At 39.4% G+C, this 18,383-nt stretch overlaps 1 protein-coding gene across 4 annotated transcripts in view; it reads left to right on the plus strand.

Annotated features, from left to right (window-relative positions):
- The window catches only part of LOC101174907 (MICOS complex subunit mic25a), a 56,385-nt gene that overhangs the window by 33,121 nt on the left and 4,881 nt on the right, over positions 1-18,383 (plus strand). For all 4 annotated transcript variants that reach the window (XM_011475600.3, XM_011475601.3, XM_011475603.3 and 1 more), the window contains 2 exons: positions 480-550; positions 14,458-14,590. In XM_011475600.3, the coding sequence (XP_011473902.2) occupies positions 480-550; positions 14,458-14,590 (204 nt within the window). The remainder of the gene's footprint in view (positions 1-479; positions 551-14,457; positions 14,591-18,383) is intronic.

Raw genomic sequence — 18,383 nt, forward strand, 5'->3', positions numbered from 1 at the left:
CAACTCCTTGAAATGTGGAAGGATTAATTCAGGTTAACCAAAACAACTTTTAACGTGGCACACATTGCTTCTTACTGTATTCCTGACATCTATATGTCATAAACACTCATCAACGTACTTTGATACCCGACTTCTCCTCATCACTACAGTTGCTAGCATCCTCTGAGTTAAAGTTCACACGCCACGTCTCCTCGCCAGTAATTGCCTTGCAGCAGGCCTCCGCTGTACCAAAGGGACAAGTACTAAGTGTTTTTCCCGAAGTTCAAAGCTGGTAATCGACATTAAGTTAACTGTACCGATAAGTATTGTAAAGCAGCACGTCCATCTTTCTCTTGTTTCTTTGCCCCGCCCTCGTTGTTCCTAGCCAATGACTGAAGAGGTCCTTAGTCACGTGGTTTTGTTTCCAAGCTTTGGTCCGTAACAGAATGGGAGTTTTTCAGCCTAAAAACCCCCTAAATGTTTTCAATTTGTTTCCACAGAACTTGGATGAGTACAAGCAGGCGGCTGAAGAGTACAACCAGGCAGCGAGCAGAGCTGAAGCCCACTTACGGTAAATATTCTGCATTGTTCTTTCTGTGCTGCACGCCTAAATGTCAGAAACCATGTGTCATGTTTGAGAAGAAAAAAGAACTAAGCAGGAAGCATCCCAGATGGAGGTGTTTCTGTTCAGACAGAATATGTAGTTATTTCTTTGCTGATCGGATGCAAAATGTCCTCACTCCTTTCTATGTTGATGTTTCTTCCTGTTACTTGAGAGAAGGTGATGGATAAATCAACTCTGCTAGCAGAGAGATACACGACTAAAGTTCTCCTCATATCACTTTTCTCTCAAAATCCCATCCTATGCTGAAAAAAATTCATGTTGAAGGGACAAGAACCGGTCAGGGATAGAATAAAGCAGGTGGAGGACAAAAAACATGAATAGCTTTTTTTTATTTGTAGGTTTTATAGATACCTGCTACTCCACAAAAAAAGAAACACTTTTGGTTTTAAAAAGAACAATTTTCTATATTGTTCCGATTCAGTGAAGTCACTTAGATTGTTGTTCCCAAAGTACAGGAAGACTGACGGCGGGATCATTCTACCCCAAAGTCGTGGTCACAGAGGAAATTTCCAAGGAAATTTCAATGTTTATTGTATTGTGAGCTCCACAGCTCATGCTGCTGCCAATTCAAATATTTTAGCGCGTGCAGATGTGGCGATGAGCGATAATCTTTCCTATTATCACCCTTCAGGTGTCGTTTTAGTGTATTTTGACACAGTTTTTGAAAGAGTGTGAACCAGAGCCACGTCTCCCCTGAAGTTGTTGGAAGATGATTTTCCCAAAGAATAACTGTAGTTTTTTTTTTACTGTGTTTTATGGGTTATGAAGGTTCTTAATTTAATCCCAGTCATCTATTTGAATTTGGATAGAAAAAAAAATGTTTCCCACTGTGTGGCATGTAAAATTCATCAGTATCTGGTTAAATTTACTGAACATTCATTTTTTAAGTTTCTATTAAATACTAATTTTGTTTTGTTACAAAACCAGTTTTTACATAACTAGTGATATAAACGGAAAAAACCTGAAGTTTTATACGTAAAATTAGACCATTTATGTTATAAATGAAGTGAAACTATTTTTTTTCCCATTTTTTTTATTTCAGCCTCTTCTTCAATTTCATTCAACATTTAAATGATTTAAATTGTTTTTTATGCTTTTTTTTAAATGTGTATAAAATGATCTGCATGTTTTTTATTCAGACATTAATCAGAATTGGGACTAAAATGTCAAAAATGTTTACGAAATTTTCTAACTTTTCCCCCTTGTTTGTTATTACAAAGCAGATTGTTTGACAGTCTAAAAGCTTTTTACTTGGATCAGAACTTAGTTCATCTATTTTGATAAATATAGGGTGTTATGAAATATTTAAGAGACTGTATATTTAGATATGGTAAAATATTTTGAACCCAGAGGAAAAAGAAACTGTGACATAGGTTTATATTTTTTCGGTCAGAGAGTTTTTTACTTTTGGCTAAAGTTCATTTTTGCTAATGTAACCCTTGTGCTATCCTAGGCACTTTGACATTAGGAGTGGGGTCATCTAGACCCACTAGACAGTGCTCTGAACCTTTTTTCTTCAATGATTTGTGATCTTCACTGGTGTCCATGGATTACATGAAATCTGTCCACCTTTATCCACCTTTGTCATGGTAGGAAGAACACGTCAATGTAAGGGGGGGGGGGGGGGTCATTGGGTATCACAAGGGTTAAATCAGAATTCTGTTTGCAGAGCAATTTCCCACTGACTCAATAATTTTACACCAAAACTGCTGACTTTCTGAATGTTTTTAACGTACATTGTTTTAAAATTCATTACAGTTTTCAATCAGTTGTTTTGATTTCATGAGAGCTCAAATTATTTGGTGTGTTACTTGATTGGCATGTGGGTGAATGCATGGAAGGGCTTTTTCTGTAGGTTTCTGTGTTGTTTCCGTCTCACTCAACGCCTGATTTTTTGTTATTTAGAGTCTCATGGACGATGTCAGACATGTTGTCTATTGTTGCCTGAATTCATTTCTATAGTTTACAAATCTAAAACCTGCATTTGTTTAGATTCAAATGTTGCTGTAGCTTTTTATTTTTTATGCTTGTTTATGTTCCAAACTACTTTCTGCTTCTAGGAAACTTCTAACGCCTCAGAAATGTTAGTTTTTTCAAAAAGAAATTCTAAAGTTTCAGAAGCGGATTTCACATCTTTACAGGGAGTGACATTATTAATTAGTTATAACCTACATTCCTCTGTCATTTCTAATAAGATTTTCGTCACATGCTGTCATTTATTTAGTTTTTTATTGATGCATTTGTAAATGTTCTGAACTTCGTATGTTATTTAAGCAGCAGAGCATCTTCAGCCTCACCTGGAGGAGAAACGGTTCTGTGTTCTAGCTCTGCTGTGTGACGAGGACTGACCTCCTCCATGTTCTGACATCTCTTTCCTCCTGGTCCATTAAATTCACAAGCACACAATTGAAGGCTTTGCCCGTTATTTGGACCGTGTTTCATTGTGCAGTGGTCACGCAGTCATTTCACACAACACTGACCGCCCAGTAATTATTCTATTTATTCACCACCTTAGGAAGGGGCAGCCGCTCCGTCTAGCCTGTTGTGTAGCTAAAATATATCTTTATGTTTGTGTCTAAAGGCACTAAGTTGTTGTCTGATTTGAACGTTTTTAAATGTTCTGTTCCCTCTTATTTCTATTATTTTGATCCTTCCAGCCTTGGAGCTCCGTTTTCATTTCTATTCTAGTTTTTTTTTTGTGTCATAAGGATGCTAGCACCTGTTTGCTTGGTTCTGTTTGTGCTGCAGTTTGTTTTTATCCAAATCCAATTCAGGTTTTTCTGAAATAGACTTTAGGAAGCTGTGAGACTAAATGAAAGCTACACAAAAATTCAAATGAAAAGCCGCAAACTAGCAGCGAGCCGAGTGACTTCATCCATTTGAATCAAAGGTGGACAGTTTTTCTTCCTGACTCTAATAATGTTTTTTCCCATTTTAATTTTATTTTTGTTTTATTAAATATGTATTATTCCTAGCTCTTTTGCTTGGTGTGACCGGGTCTTCCTAGTCTGTCTGGGTTTCATAATTAAATCTTATTGGTCTGTAGTTTGTTCACCACTCAGAGACCCAGAAGACCTTCACGATTTTAAAAAGTCACGCCGGCTTTTTGCACATTAAGCTTTAAACTCTGCTTTTATTTCTAAGAGCAGCACCAGGGAACAAATGTCTCCTAATATAACCCAAAATCTTTCCGAATCATCCCGGCTTGTCTGTTTACCCAGAGTATTTTCAGAGTTATGAGTCATAAACCTTTTGGCTTAAACGAATTAGAAACTATAGGCAGCTAATAAGATAAGAGAAAATTAGAACCAGGGGTAGTTTTCAGAGATCAAGGTAAAAAGAGGAAACCCTCCTGGGAAATGGCTTTTCCAAAAACATTTTCATGTGCAGACGTTCCCAGTGATTTACTTTCCATGAGCATTTAGAGGAGTTTATCTGTTTGTTTTGCCTTGGGGCATGTTACTGCTCATATCCCCCAAAATGCCCCTCACTGAGGAGAACCACTATATTGCAGCAGAGCTTACCTTAAGATCTAAAAATCCATTAATCCTCTTATATATAGAGGGAGAAAAATGTGCTCCTCTCGAGGTGTTGGCAAAAAAAAACCCCAGAACCTCCAGGTTGATGTTTGCATGAAGTGCCTGCAGTTTAAAGCCGTCTTCCTCAACTTTCTGGCCTTTGTTTAGCTCTTCTGGTGTCTATCTGGTCTCCAATTAGTAAAGCAGACAGACGGCTTTCCGTAAAGATCCGTTTGGCCTCCAGAGTAGGATCCCTGCTAGTCATTACCACAGACTGGGCCTGTCTGAACTGCAGGATAACAAAGATTTACCGGGAAGACGGAGGCCGACTGAGAGTTACACACCCCGCCTGTCTGACCGCCTCTGGGGAGCGTCTGTAGAAACCCGCCGTTCTCTCGGAGGCCAGATTCACCCAGACATTCATTTAGACCAGAGAGGCTTCAGACAAATCTGGACAGATTCTACGGCGTTTAATCCAAAGGGGTTTGGCAGGAACCAACCGCCACGCAGAGTTTCAGCATCAACATTGATGGTCCAGCTCTGTTCGGTCTCAATTCATATTCACCTTTATTTATAGAGCACTTTTCCTGTTGCAGAACACCTCAAACCCTTTTAGATTAAATAATTAAACAAAAATATTATTAACGTTAATAATACTATATAATCAGCAGCATTGTATGGCCCGCATTTTGTACGGGAGAGACGGCATGAAGGGGAACATTAAGACGGCAAAAGGTGAACCTCATTATAAAAAATAACAATACACACATTTATAAATATGAAGTGAATATGTAATAAAGGTGTTCATTAAAGGGTCTTTTCTTAAGCCTTCAGAGTAAGCTATATCCATACATATGATGATATGTTACCTTTGGCACACTAAAGAAGGATTTTTTTAGAAATATGAGTTATTTTTGCAGCTCATTTTCCGACCTGGAAGTAAGACGACTCGCTCTCCGAAGCCCCGCCTTTTTGCTCCTTGTAGGTGCCGCCCTTTTCATCCTAGAGCCTAGGCCTCTGCAGCGTGTCTGCGTCCCGCCCACAAAAGCAAACATCCACATTTTTGCATAGAGTGCATGGAAAAGGAAAGCGTTCAGCCGATCACAGCTAGCTACACAGAGAAAGTGGGCGTGTGTGTTAGCCTGGCAGCGCGGACTCTTCCTGGAAGGGGCGGTTCTCACTTATCGATGTCTGCGTTTATGAAATTGGGTTTGTAATGAAAACGAGACAATTTTGAAAAAAACTCAGATTTGTTGGAAAAAAACTTGTTGTGCTTGGATGAGGTGGTTTTTGAGGCGTATAGAAATTCAGATATTTCTCAAAACTGCAACGGAAACACATTTTTCTTTTTAAACGAGTCACGTGACCAACAACTGGAGGACAATGCTCTTCTTGGTAGGAAGTGGCTGGCTTGGTGGCTGCGCAGCGGGCGCCACCAGAGGTCCCACAGCATCACACATCATCAATAGTTGAGTGTGTCATGAGGAGTCGTTGGATCCACAGCTCCTCTGTCAAATCCCCAACCACCATTTTCCAAAATGGCCCCACCTGTAAGGAGCTCGCCGCTCTATGGCCTGAAGAAGACGCCGACGTCTCCTTCGATGGATGATGATGAGCGCCAGTGCTGTGGCAGAAATGTGAATGGATCTGCTGTCAATCAAAGTATCGTTCACATCCGTCGCCGTGTTTTTTAATGACGTATCGCGTTAGTTGGTTTGTGTTTATTCGCATTTAATGGAAACAGTATAATGGTGACATTTCGAGAATTTCAATAAAGTTTTGAACATATTTGTAGTGGAAATGCAGCTAGTGTAAGGACCTACTTGTTTTCGTGCATTGGGAGATGCCTGAATGGAATTAAATACCACTTTAGGGTCTCTTTTTGTGAGGAACGAACATTATGAAACACTTAAAAGGTCTAAAAAGCTAATTTTGCACGATCTAGAATCTTTATTATTGCAGCTAGTTCACGGATGTAGACTTTTTACTAATGTACTGTAATGAGTGGTGCAGTTCATTGTGATATATTGGAGCCAACTGTCTTGTAGGTTTTTAGTTGATATTGTTTTGAGTTTTTTCATTCCCCACAGTCACGGTCAGGTTAGAAGAATCAACATGGCATCATGAAGCTTTAGCACATGCATTCCTACAGAAACACGTTAGCATCATGATGTCCCAAACGTGAGTTAATATGGCCAAAATTCCTAGATTTGGGTTTTTACAATCTAAATCTTTAGTTTGATCTTGTTATTGGAAATGATGTGCTTTTAACATGTTGCCTCCTATAGCTATAGCAGTTTGACAGAAACCTCAGAAAGCCTCCAACCATACAGCGTGCGTGCTCTGACAGCGCTTTGATCTCACTGCAGCAATGCTTTCTTTGATCCGCTCTTCCTCTCCACTCTGAGTGATATTAAAAACCAAAAATTACAATGCCATAACCTCCACTTTAAAGCGTTCCAAATCCTTGTCATCATACATTAATAAGCATTCACACACAAACACAAACAACGGCTTCCTGGAGTTGGATAATAACCCGATGGTATGCACTTTCAAGCTTTTCTCTTCCTCCTTATTGCTTTATTCCCCCATGTCATGCATTGCAGCAACGAGGAGCTCAAGCTCTCTTCATAAAAGCCACACGCCACCAAGGTGAGACAAAGAATAATGAGAAATTCTAACCATTTGAGCCTAATCTCTCTGCCTCAACTTTGCACGCATCTAAGCAAAACGTCGGTGGGGGAAAGCAATTTGAGGATTGTTGTGCTTCTTTTCCCTGAAAAAGTTAGCCATCAAACTAGCTGGGTCGACTAATGTTTTTCTAATAAGAGCTCACCTTTAATTTCAGTCAAACAAGGCAGTTGGTGCAGATTAGCAGAGGCAATTTTCTGCTTCAGATTCCATTATTAAAACAGCCCTGCTATCAGAAAGTTTCTGGTGTTGAATGAAAAAAAAGAATTATTTTTCTTTTCTTGAGTTTGGATTAATACCTTTAGGCTATTGTTGCTGTCATTCTGTGGGCAGATCACAGCACTGTTGTCGACTTACGGAAGTTCAACATCGGTGAACTTCAAGATCAATTCACCCACAAAAGGTTGGAAAAGTGATAAAAACATCATTAAAAATGAACATTATACCTTTTTTTTGCACTTTGATCAGAGGCAACATGGTCTGAAAGTGTTTTCCTTAATCCCAAACCTCACGGTAGTAAAACATTTGTCATGGTGTGAATGTTTCAAATTTTCTTCAAATACAGGAGCTGTGAATGAGAAACGAGCCCTTTTTAAAAAAAAAAAAAAAAAAAAAAAAAAAAAAGCCCCTTGCATGTTTAGTCCATGCAAAATGTCTCCATGGCAACAGCAACCACATCAAAGCCACGCAAATCTCGAAATAATTGGTCCATTTTTTTCAAAACATGAATAAGTCTTTTATTGTTGACAGAATTCATCTCTTCGTTTGAGGCAGGAATCTCTCTGCCCAAGAACTTTTGAGCAACTCCCTTTGATGGATCTCGGCCAGCGATCTCTCAGAAACGGATCCAAACTGTCACATGGAGTCAACATGGCAGTCATGAGTTGAACAAAGATGATTTGAAAAACCCTCACGTGCACCAAGCGTTACAGAAATTGCTGTGTGCAAAGGTCAATCCACATGAGCCATGGCTATGTTTTGCATAATGTCACCATGGCAACCATCAAAACTTCTTTACAAGTCTTTTACTCACCTGAATGTTTGACTGTGTGATGTTTAACTCAAAGGAACCCGCAGCTTCGAGTTTACATTAGAGAAAAAGGAACATTTTGAAAGAAAAGATTCTCTCTGTTGGACTATTGCCCCTCTGAATTCCATCCAAAAATATTTATGATCTAGAAATCTTATGATGTCTAAGAGTTACAAACACATATATTGATAGTTTCCTGTGTCCCCAGAAATGGCTGAAACCATGTTGGTCATTATCAGACGATGAATTCCCTCTGCGCTCTCTCTCAATGCCTTATGGGAAAATATTCCCAGATGTTTTTCACCTGCCCAACAGTTGACTACTTGTCATGCACCAAGTGGCACAGCACTTCATGCTGAAGCAAAGGTAAAGCGCCGGGTGTGATAGTTGCTACGGGTTACTGTTTGTCCGTTCTAGCTGCTGGGGTTATGGGTCATTTAATACATCACTGTCACATTCCCCTGGCGTCCTCTCTCTGTAAGGCTGCATTCATTCCTCCTTCATGAATATTCTCTTCGTCTGTGATTTGTTTAATCCTGTCACTTTACCCTCCACTGCACATGCCAGCGTGCGTGGCCACGTGCACCAAGTCTGGACTCTAGACATACTGGTGCATGAAAATGCGTCCCATCCCGTCCTGTTTGTGTGCGCTGCTTATCTCATGCATGCACGCACACGACATTTTTGCTTTTTCCAGTAAAGAAGAAGGCTATCCAGCTCATTGGTTCCTGCTGTAATTGTTTTCTGCAGTGTCACGATGACACTCGAGTGTCATCAGATTTACCTGTGCATGACTGTGTGCACGTCGTTGGTCAGCCTTATATATTCATTTAACACGATGGAGCATGTCCCCGTCTGACAGTTTGTGCTCAGCCTGGATCTGCTGACGTCATCCGGCCTTTATGCTGAGCTGTACGTTGAGCTGGGAGTCCCTGTGGAACCACAGTTCACACTCTGCTTCAACCACTGAACTGTTAAAGAAAGGTTTTTCACAACAAGAAAAAACTATTTTTTGTAGTCATTGTTTTTGACCAAACAAAGGTTGAACTTTTCACATTAAAATGTTAAAATTAGCTTAAAACTTCCCAGAGAACCAGGGTTTTCCCCCTAAAAAAACACTGTTAAAAATGTTGTTTTAAACGGAAAGTGTTTCTGCAGGTGTAGCTGAAAGTCCCACTCAAATCCTCTTTTGATCTATTTTCAAAGCGTAATTATTTCTAAAAGTTAGTTTTTTTCACAGTTCTTGAATTCTTGCTCCTGGTTTCTAGATTTTCATATCCTATTAAAGTTCTACTTCTGATGTATTTTCAAAGTGTTCCCAATAGGCTTTTTAAATCTGACTTTGCCGTTTCTAGTAGGGTTATGTGTTGACAAGAGTCTCACGATACGATAAGTATCGCAATACTGTAACAGATCAATTTTTCTCTATTCTTTTATAGAGGATGGCTTAGAAAAATCGTCTACCTGAATATAAATACGCCTTTCATTGTAATAAAATGGTGACATTCATTTTATTGAATGATCACAACGTTAAGCACCGTCTGTGTCTCGTATACAAGTTGCTTTTACCCAATCGAGTTCAAGGTGCTTTTCTATCTTCTTCCACTTTCGGCTTCTCCCATCAGGGGTCGCCACAGCGAACGAGTCGCATGGTAAATTTGGCAATGTTTTACGCCGGATGCCCTTCCTGACGCAACCTTCTCAAACCGGGCTTGGAACCGGCAGAGGTAGAGAGGGGAACAGGGAGCAGCCCGGAGTCGAACCCGGGTTTCACGGACGGAAGGCGCCGCAAACCAGCACGAGCTAAACTGGCTCCCCTCAAGGTGCTTTTCTATAGGTTAAATTAATATCTATTTGTTCTTAAAGGGAACAGTCAACATTTTCTGATTTACCCAACAAAATATTTTTTTAGTATAAGAAAAATACATAGGATAAATGTGCCTTAACCAATAAGGTTGAATATTTCTATGTATTTGCAACATTGCTAAATGTAGCTTCTCCAGAACTTTTAAACGGTTCAGGAGACTGGAATAAAAGAAAAAACAACACTAATTATTTTCAGAATCATAAAGTGTGATGAGGCAGAATGACGGGGTGAAAGACAGCACTTTAATGTGGCTAAGATGCTTTATTTACATAAAGTGAGCCTACTTTCATTTCCCATCATCCCCTTGTTTACGCTCTCCCGCTAGCTTACAGCCCCTCACACCCCCAAACCTAACATTATTGCTGCAACAAATATGGCGAGCAATATCAGAGCTATCACGGCATACAGTTTGGATCCAGATTCCAGCTCAGATGGGGAAAACAAAGATGTTCATGGATCTGTTTGTCTGCAAGTGGATGCATCGGAATGGAGCGGAGCAGGGAGCTTGTGGCCCCGCCCAGCCTATTTTCTACGTCATGAATGACTGCATTTTTTCTTCTGCTCCTCATTCACAACGATTTGAATGAAGAAATACTCAGAAATGCCATTTTGAGCTTAATTTTCTTTATTTATGTCCTGCATCTTAAGAAGAAATGTTAGAAACCCCATTTCCAGTGCGTCTTTCAGAAAATATCTGCCACTGGTTGGTTCAAATCCTGGACCTGACCTTAGTTGTTGACTTTCTTTTTTTGGGGGTTTTGTTCATGGTGTCTTTTTTTGATTGTTTATTTGCGTTTCCCTCTTTGTGGATGAATCATCTCAGCTGTTTATGTTGGGAAACAAACTGTCAGGGCTGCAGCTAATGAGTCAGGCCGGAGAATCAGCTGATCTCATTGGTGGATCAGCCACACCTGGACTTATCGAAGAGTCAGTGAACAGCTTTCAAAGTGACCTAAGAAGAGAAATGGGCAAAAATGACGAGGCAACTACAAAGTTTTGTTTAACTATGCAAGATCATTTGGAAAGTTTGGCATAAGGATGTTTGGTAATTTGCCTTTGAGACTCGATTGATCATATATCAGCATTCACTTTCAAGATGTTGTTGGGAAAAACTTAAAACTGATTCAGATGTAAATCATTTCAAGGAATAATACATTTAGCTAAAAACTGCTTAAATGTTTAATGTTTTGTGTAAGGTGAAAACATAAAAGCTACATTGTGCTCTAAGACTATGTTTATGTTTCTCATTCCTTACTAGCTGACCGCCATGGGGTTGTCACAGTTCAAATCGGAAGTAATAAATGAAAAATGAAAATGAAGTAATAAATGAAAAACAGCTAAACTAAAGTGTTGTGTAGTCCTTCAAGTGCATGAAAACTGTGAACCGTGAGAAACGCCTGCAACAAACCTCTTCCTGCTCAGAGAGAACAAACTTTAATGAATGTATCTTATTGTAGATTCAAAATCTGGTTATAAAAGTTCAGTCCACCATTGTAGTTTATGAGGAATGTGTCAGACGGGAGTGCAGCCTGTTTGTGCACGTGAGTGTTTGTGTTGTTGTGCATATGAGTGTTTGTGTTTGTGCATGTGAGTGTTTGTGCTCTTGTGCATGTGAGTGTTTGTGCTCTTGTGCATGTGAGTGTTTGTGTTGTTGTGCATGTGTGTTTGTGTTGTTGTGCATGTGAATGTTTGTGTTGTTGTGCATGTGTGTTTGTGTTGTTGTGCATATGAGTGTTTGTGTTGTTGTGCATGTGAGTGTTTGTGTTCTTGTGCATGTGTCTGTTTGCACTTGTGTTCTTGTGCATGTGTATTGGTGTTCTTGTGTGTTTGTGCGTGTGTTCCTGTGCATGTGAGTGTTTGTGTTCTTGTGCATGGGTGTGTTTGTGTTCTTGTGCATGGGTGTGTTTGCGCTTGTGCTCTTGTTCATGTGTGTTTGTGTTCTTGTGCATGGGTGTGTTTGTGTTCTTGTGCATATGTGTGTTTGCGCTTGTGCTCTTGTGCATGTGTGTTTGTGTTCTTGTGCATGTGTGTGTTTGCGCTTGTGTTCTTGTGCAAGTGTATTGGTGTTCTTGTGCATGTGTGAGTTTGTGCGTGTGTTTTTGAGCATGTGTATGTTTGTGTTCTTGTGTGTGTTTGTGTCATCGTTCATGGGTGTGATGGTGTTCTTGTGCATGTGTGTTTGTGTTCTTGTGCATGGGTGTGTTTGTGTTCTTGTGCATGTGTGAGTTTGTGCGTGTGTTTTTGAGCAAGTGTATGTTTGTGTTCTTGTGTGTGTTTTCGCTCTTGTTCATGTGTGTTTGTGTTCTTGTGCATGGGTGTGTTTGTGCTCTTGTGCATGTGTGTGTTTGTGCTTGTGCTCTTGTGCATGTGTGTTTGTGTCCTTGTGCATGGGTGTGCTTGTGCTTTTGTGCATGTGTGTTTGTGTTCTTGTGCATGGGTGTGTTTGTGTTCTTGTGCATGTGTGAGTTTGTGCGTGTGTTTTTGAGCATGTGTATGTTTGTGTTCTTGTGTGTGTTTGTGTTCTCGTTCATGGGTGTGTTTGTGTTCTTGTGCATGTGTGTGTTTGCGCTTGTGCTCTTGTGCATGTGTGCTTGTGTTCTTGTGCATGGGTGTGTTTGTGTTCTTGTGCATGTGTGTGTTTGCGCTTGTGTTCTTGTGCATGTGTATTGGTGTTCTTGTGCTTATGTGAGTTTGTGCGTGTGTTTTTGAGCATGTGTATGTTTGTGTTCTTGTGTGTGTTTGTGTTTTTGTGCATGTGTGTGTTTGTGCGTGTGTTTTTGAGCATATGTATGTTTGTGTTCTTGTGTGTGTTTGTGTTTTTGAGCATGTGTATGTTTGTGTTCTTGTGTGTGTTTGTGTTCTCGTTCATGGGTGTGTTTGTGTTCTTGTGCATGTGTGTGTTTGCGCTTGTGCTCTTGTGCATGTGTGCTTGTGTTCTTGTGCATGGGTGTGTTTGTGTTCTTGTGCATGTGTGTGTTTGCGCTTGTGTTCTTGTGCATGTGTATTGGTGTTCTTGTGCTTGTGTGAGTTTGTGCGTGTGTTTTTGAGCATGTGTATGTTTGTGTTCTTGTGTGTGTTTGTGTTTTTGTGCATGTGTGTGTTTGTGCGTGTGTTTTTGAGCATATGTATGTTTGTGTTCTTGTGTGTGTTTGTGTTTTTGAGCATGTGTGTGTTTGTGCGTGTGTTTTTGAGCATATGTATGTTTGTGTTCTTGTGTGTGTTTGTGTTTTTGAGCATGTGTATGTTTGTGTTCTTGTGTGTGTTTGTGTTTTTGTGCATGTGTGTGTTTGTGCGTGTGTTTTTGAGCATATGTATGTTTGTGTTCTTGTGTGTGTTTGTGTTTTTGTACATGGGTGTGATGGTGTTTTTGTGCATGTGTGTGTTTGTGTTTTTGAGCGTGTGTATGTTTGTGTTCTTGTGTGTGTTTGTGTTTTTGTACATGTCCTAGTTCTGGCAGTTTTGAAGTCTGTCACAACAGCAGGTAAATTACTGCAAGCAGCAGAGCACTCAAGGATTACCCTCCTGCAGGATTAGCATCCAGTACCTGCTTTTTGTGCTGCTGCTGTTTTGTGTCTGTGATTGTGTGTTTCTGTCAGCACATGTGTACTGTTATGTGTTAGCCAGATAACAGACGGGGGGATATTTTACTCACTAGTTTTATATTTCCTTTCTACAGATGGAATTTACAGAAGGTTCTCAATATGTTGAACTGCAGCTCAAAAGCATATAAATATTTTATGTGTGCAAGTTGTATATTTTTGCCAAAACAATCTTGCTTCTGTCGGTCACTGAAATCACCAACATTATCATAACAAAGTATTTATGCAAAATCCACGTACAAAGACAATTCAAAGTGCTTTACATGAAACATTAAAATCTTTACAAGATGATTATTAGAGGCGTTTGAAAGGAACCTTAAAAGAGTTACAAACATAGAATTTCAAACAAAATACATCAAAATTAGGCTACAAATAACAGCGAACATATAAACTTTTAAAACTGCAACTGTGGCGGGGAACAGGCGTGTCTTTAAAGTCAGTTTTCTTTTGCCGCTTTTAGCCAAAATAAAATAAGAAAACGTCATTTTCTAGGGCATCGTTTCTGCACAGCGGCAGTAGTCCATTGGAAATTTGCCTTGGAGTTGTGGGCGGGGACTGTTGGCACAACGCAACCCTTCTCCCTCCTCATTGCTGAGAGCTCTCTGTTGACACCATAAAAACACAATTTTCATCTTTAACTTGGATTCAGATAAACTGTTTCAGCTGATCTAAGACTTTCTGGACGTCTGAACGATATAGACCGTCCTCTGGCAGACTGGGAGCCCCAGTAAAGACCTCAGAACCGGACTGATGTGGTCCACTTTTTTATATAGTCAAAATCTCATTTTTTTATTAGATCCTGAAAAACAGGTCGACTAAAGATGAATGCGATAACTAGTTTTTCCAGGTCTGATCTTTAATCCTGGAGGTGTTTAGTGTTAGCATGATTACTATTTGTTGATTATTTTTTGTTTTATTATTCATCTCTAAAATAGATTCTTTTAGATATTTAGCAAATATCTATTTGTTTTCAGCCTTTTCAAATGTGACTCGGGGAGAAGTCACTGCAGACTTCATCCTATGGGTTCTCCAATCAGCTTTCGCAGCTTGACAGTTTTTATTATTATTTTTTTTCCCATCTGGATCCTAACCTGAGCCAGGCTGCTGTTGCTCCGTCGGTGATCTTTTTCTCAAATCTCTGCCTGTAGACCCCGGAGGACCGAAGCTTTCTGCACTGACCTGCAGGCCAAGGTGCTCCAGTGCTACAGAGAAAACCCCCAGCAGACCCTGCTGTGCTCCAGCCTGGCCAAACAATACATGAGCTGCGTTCACCAAGCAAAGGTAAGAGGGCACAGTGGTGTGCAAACCACCACAAAGTCCACTTTTAGGGAGGAGTACAGAAAACACAAATGGCTTTGAAACATGAAAGTGTCACAATCAAGAGTTTGTAGACTTTTATACTAAAAATGAGGCACAAAAAATGCAGAATTGTAGCATAATTGAGGACTGATGCAACTCAGTGGACTCGTGCTTTTATTTGGAAACTGTGCTGGAAAGATTACGCCTTCAGAAATGAACCAAAATCTGCTTCTGCATTCAACATTTTTAAATGAATTCTTTAAAAAAAAAAGTGTGCTTATCTTCAAAAGACTTTTACTCCCACTTTGGCCAAGAAACGGCAAGAATAAGAAAAAAAAAGAAATCTGTGGGGCAGTTTTCACATTATTATCATGACAACATGGATTAATGAGACTCCTAAGTAGATAAAAGGCAGAAAACAACAGAAACTGCAGAAGCGTCGGTGGCTGATAAAATGAAAGGCTAACAGAAAAAGAGCTTGTTGTTTTATGAAGGGGCTGAAAAGGCTGATTTGCCAGTAGGGAGGCACTTTGTGCAGAAATGTCTCTTTTTCGGTCCATGTTTGAGAGTTTTTTTTCTCTTTAATTTCAATAAAACCAAAAGGACTTGATTATAAACGGGAACAGGAAGTCTGTCTGTTTGTGGAAAATCCTTTAGAAATGAGACTTTTTCTGGTTGACATGTTCTCCGTCTAACCTTTCTTTACAGGGATAATCTATTGGAGATGAAATCTGGTGAGACTTTCATTTTAAAGAGTAGCCGGCGTCACAGTTTGGAAGATTGTGCGGTTTCAGGCTGACCTTTGGCACTTCTGAAGTTTTCCCTTCCAATCTTAATCATGAAAGAGCTTTAAAACGCTTCTAGATTTAAGATAGAAACCTGCACACCTAAAGGACTCAAGATTAAAGTTTGACATTTAGCTGCCTCCAACCGGCGCTTTATCCTATATGACGACAAACACCTATGAAGGAATTATTTAAGGAAACTGTAGTACGACTGAGATTTAGAGCCAGTTTTCAAAAAATGTACTTTTTAATTACAACTTTTAAGTTCTATATTTACTAGAAAAAAAGATCACAAGTGTTAAACTATAAATCAATATTACAGTTCTGACAGTATTATTGAAAGCTAAAGGATTACATTTGAGCAACAATAAAAAGTAATCTGTAATGATTTACAGTTTAGAAGTATTTTCCTTCAATATTTGTCCTTTTCTCTGCCCCCTGCTCAACGTTTCAACCCATTTAACCTGGACTTCTGTTTTTTCTAGTATTTTCCTTTGTGTTTGGTGTTTACCAGACATCAATGTGAAAGTCGGCAGCCTCACTTCTGTCATTCTTATCCAGCGAAGGTCTGATGGCTCTGCCAGAAATATCTGCTCCTCTCTGTCTGCCGGCGAAAGCAGCAACAAAGCTATCTGGTCTCTTTCTTTTTTTCAGGCCATGGTCCGGTTTGACTTAAACATCGCTTCAGCAGATCTCTCATGTGTTTCTGCTTATTGAAGTCCACCCAGCTCATTATCTGCTGTGGTGCAGCGTTCCGTCACTGCTAAAAAAACCCAGAAAACAGCCTCTGGCAGGTCTCACTTGTCTGTTCATTGGAGGGAAGGGAACTGAAATCGATGTGTTGCTCACTGATAGTTCTGTAAAACCACCTCAAATAAGCATTAACAAATTAATTTATTCACAGGAAATATTCTAAAACTTCCCTCCAGAATAAAAGCCCGAGTTTTATTCCAAACAGTAGTGGACAGTGCTGTTGGAGTGACTGGATAATTTTCTCTTAAGCCTTGAAGATGTGGATTGTATTGATTATTGTTTTCCTGTTTCTCTTTCTTTATTAAAGGATCTTCCGCCATCTTTTCTCGCTTAACTCCTCCTGCAAATTTTCAGCTATTCTGACCATTCAACTATTCAAATGTTTAGCTCTTTTATCTTTTTCCAGCTATGTCTTTTGGTCCTTCAAATCCTTGAACTTTTCAAGATATTCCAGGATTAGCACATAAACGTCACTAACATTCCTCTTGTTACATACTTGTTTTCATTTTCATGTGAAATATTTTTTGTCCTTTCTGCAGCTTGGTTCACTAATAGATAAAATGTTTTTAAAGGCACTGTGGTCCTGCGCGATGCGACACCTTGTTCCTCTGTATGTCCTCACACTTAGCAAAAACCCAACTCAACCCAAAGAAGCTGTTCATGAGTGGAGCTGAACTTTAGAACAACACTCTAAAAAGATAAAAGTTGATGCAACTTAAATTAATCGCTTCAATTAGTAAAACGTAATTGAATTAAGTTTATCCAACTCAATTTAGCACATTTATCTAACATCATACATTTGTCCTATAGTACAATGTATTTCTGGCATCGCCTTTAACTTATTTATGTTATTCACTGTGATTTTACATACGTTAAAGTTTAAGCCGACAGGCCTCCTAATTTCCATATCAAAAACATGAATGACCCAGAAATGTTTTGCACTACAGGGCAGGAGCTCAAATGTTGTGAGCAACTCACTTAAACCCCAATCAATGGGATCCCACAATTCCTTTTTATTTCATTTTTATTTTTTTAACTTGTCCTGATCAACAGCTAAGCAAGATGAGAGCTGAAAGCCTTTTTTGTTGGACATATTTTACTTTTACAACAGGGGTTATGAATCTTATGATACACCAGATAGATGTGTATTTAAATAAACCCCTTTTTTAATTTCAGCTAAACTTCATTCATGTTAATACACCAACTAAATTGAATTAGGTTGATTGAAAGTAAAATAACTGTCAGACAACTATGTGTTATTTTTAAGTTGAATGAACTCAAAAAGTGATTTATTTTCACCAATCTAAATAATTAAGTTAGATCAATGTAAAAAAGTTCATCTTTCCAACTGCAGCCCAAATACTCTTTTTAGAGTGTATGACTATCTCCGTTTTGAAAATCTTTAATGCAAACATTAATGATGGAGCTAAAGAGGCGTTTACTGCCTGAACAGAATGGCTGCTTTTTTAGTCCCTAGACTAAAAAATCAAAAAGGCATAATCACAGGTTATGTTCCTGATTGTGAAACACGTAATGCATTTCATCAAAAGGCATTGTGAGCTCTAACTAACCAGAGATTTGGCTTCAAAGACGAGGAAAGACAAGAGTGCAATAAATGAGTGTTGGTGTTACATGTGTGCGTGGGCTCCTGATTGGATCCTGCTGTGTTGCAGACTGCAAAGACTTTCCCTCATTCTCACCTCCATTAGTTGTGCCACGCTTAGTGTTTGTGTTTTAGTGTCTGCATGCCTTGTGTATCTGTGCAGCACCCCTCTCCAAACAGTTGACATTTTCTGCAGCGGCCACGTTTAACCACAAATGAACTTTTTCCATCAAGAATGTAGCGCCAGCCGCATCTTAAGCACACCACTTAGCCCAAACTCAGGGTCCCGCTCCACATTTTGTATCTTAAAACACTTTTCAGGAGATTCGTTTTCCATTTTAGCATCATGTCAAATAAAAAAAAAAAGACACAAATGAATTGGCACATCCTAAGAGTTAGTGCTTTAATCGAAAGTGGACTAAATAGATTCCAAAATGAGTTTTTGCCAATTGAGAGATGGATAAAATGGATGCAAAAAGACTTTGTACTAAGATGCGTTTATTAGAGGACTGTAAGAGAGAGATAGTGAAGGAATGAGTGGATGATAGATCGAAAGGATGACAAAAGAGGGGAGGTCTTGTCAGTGAGAGTACGGCAGGAAGAATTAAGGAGGATAAGGAGTGAATGGGTGGGA

Source organism: Oryzias latipes, chromosome 5 (genome assembly GCF_002234675.1).
Source record: "Oryzias latipes chromosome 5, ASM223467v1".
Lineage (NCBI taxonomy): Eukaryota > Metazoa > Chordata > Actinopteri > Beloniformes > Adrianichthyidae > Oryzias > Oryzias latipes.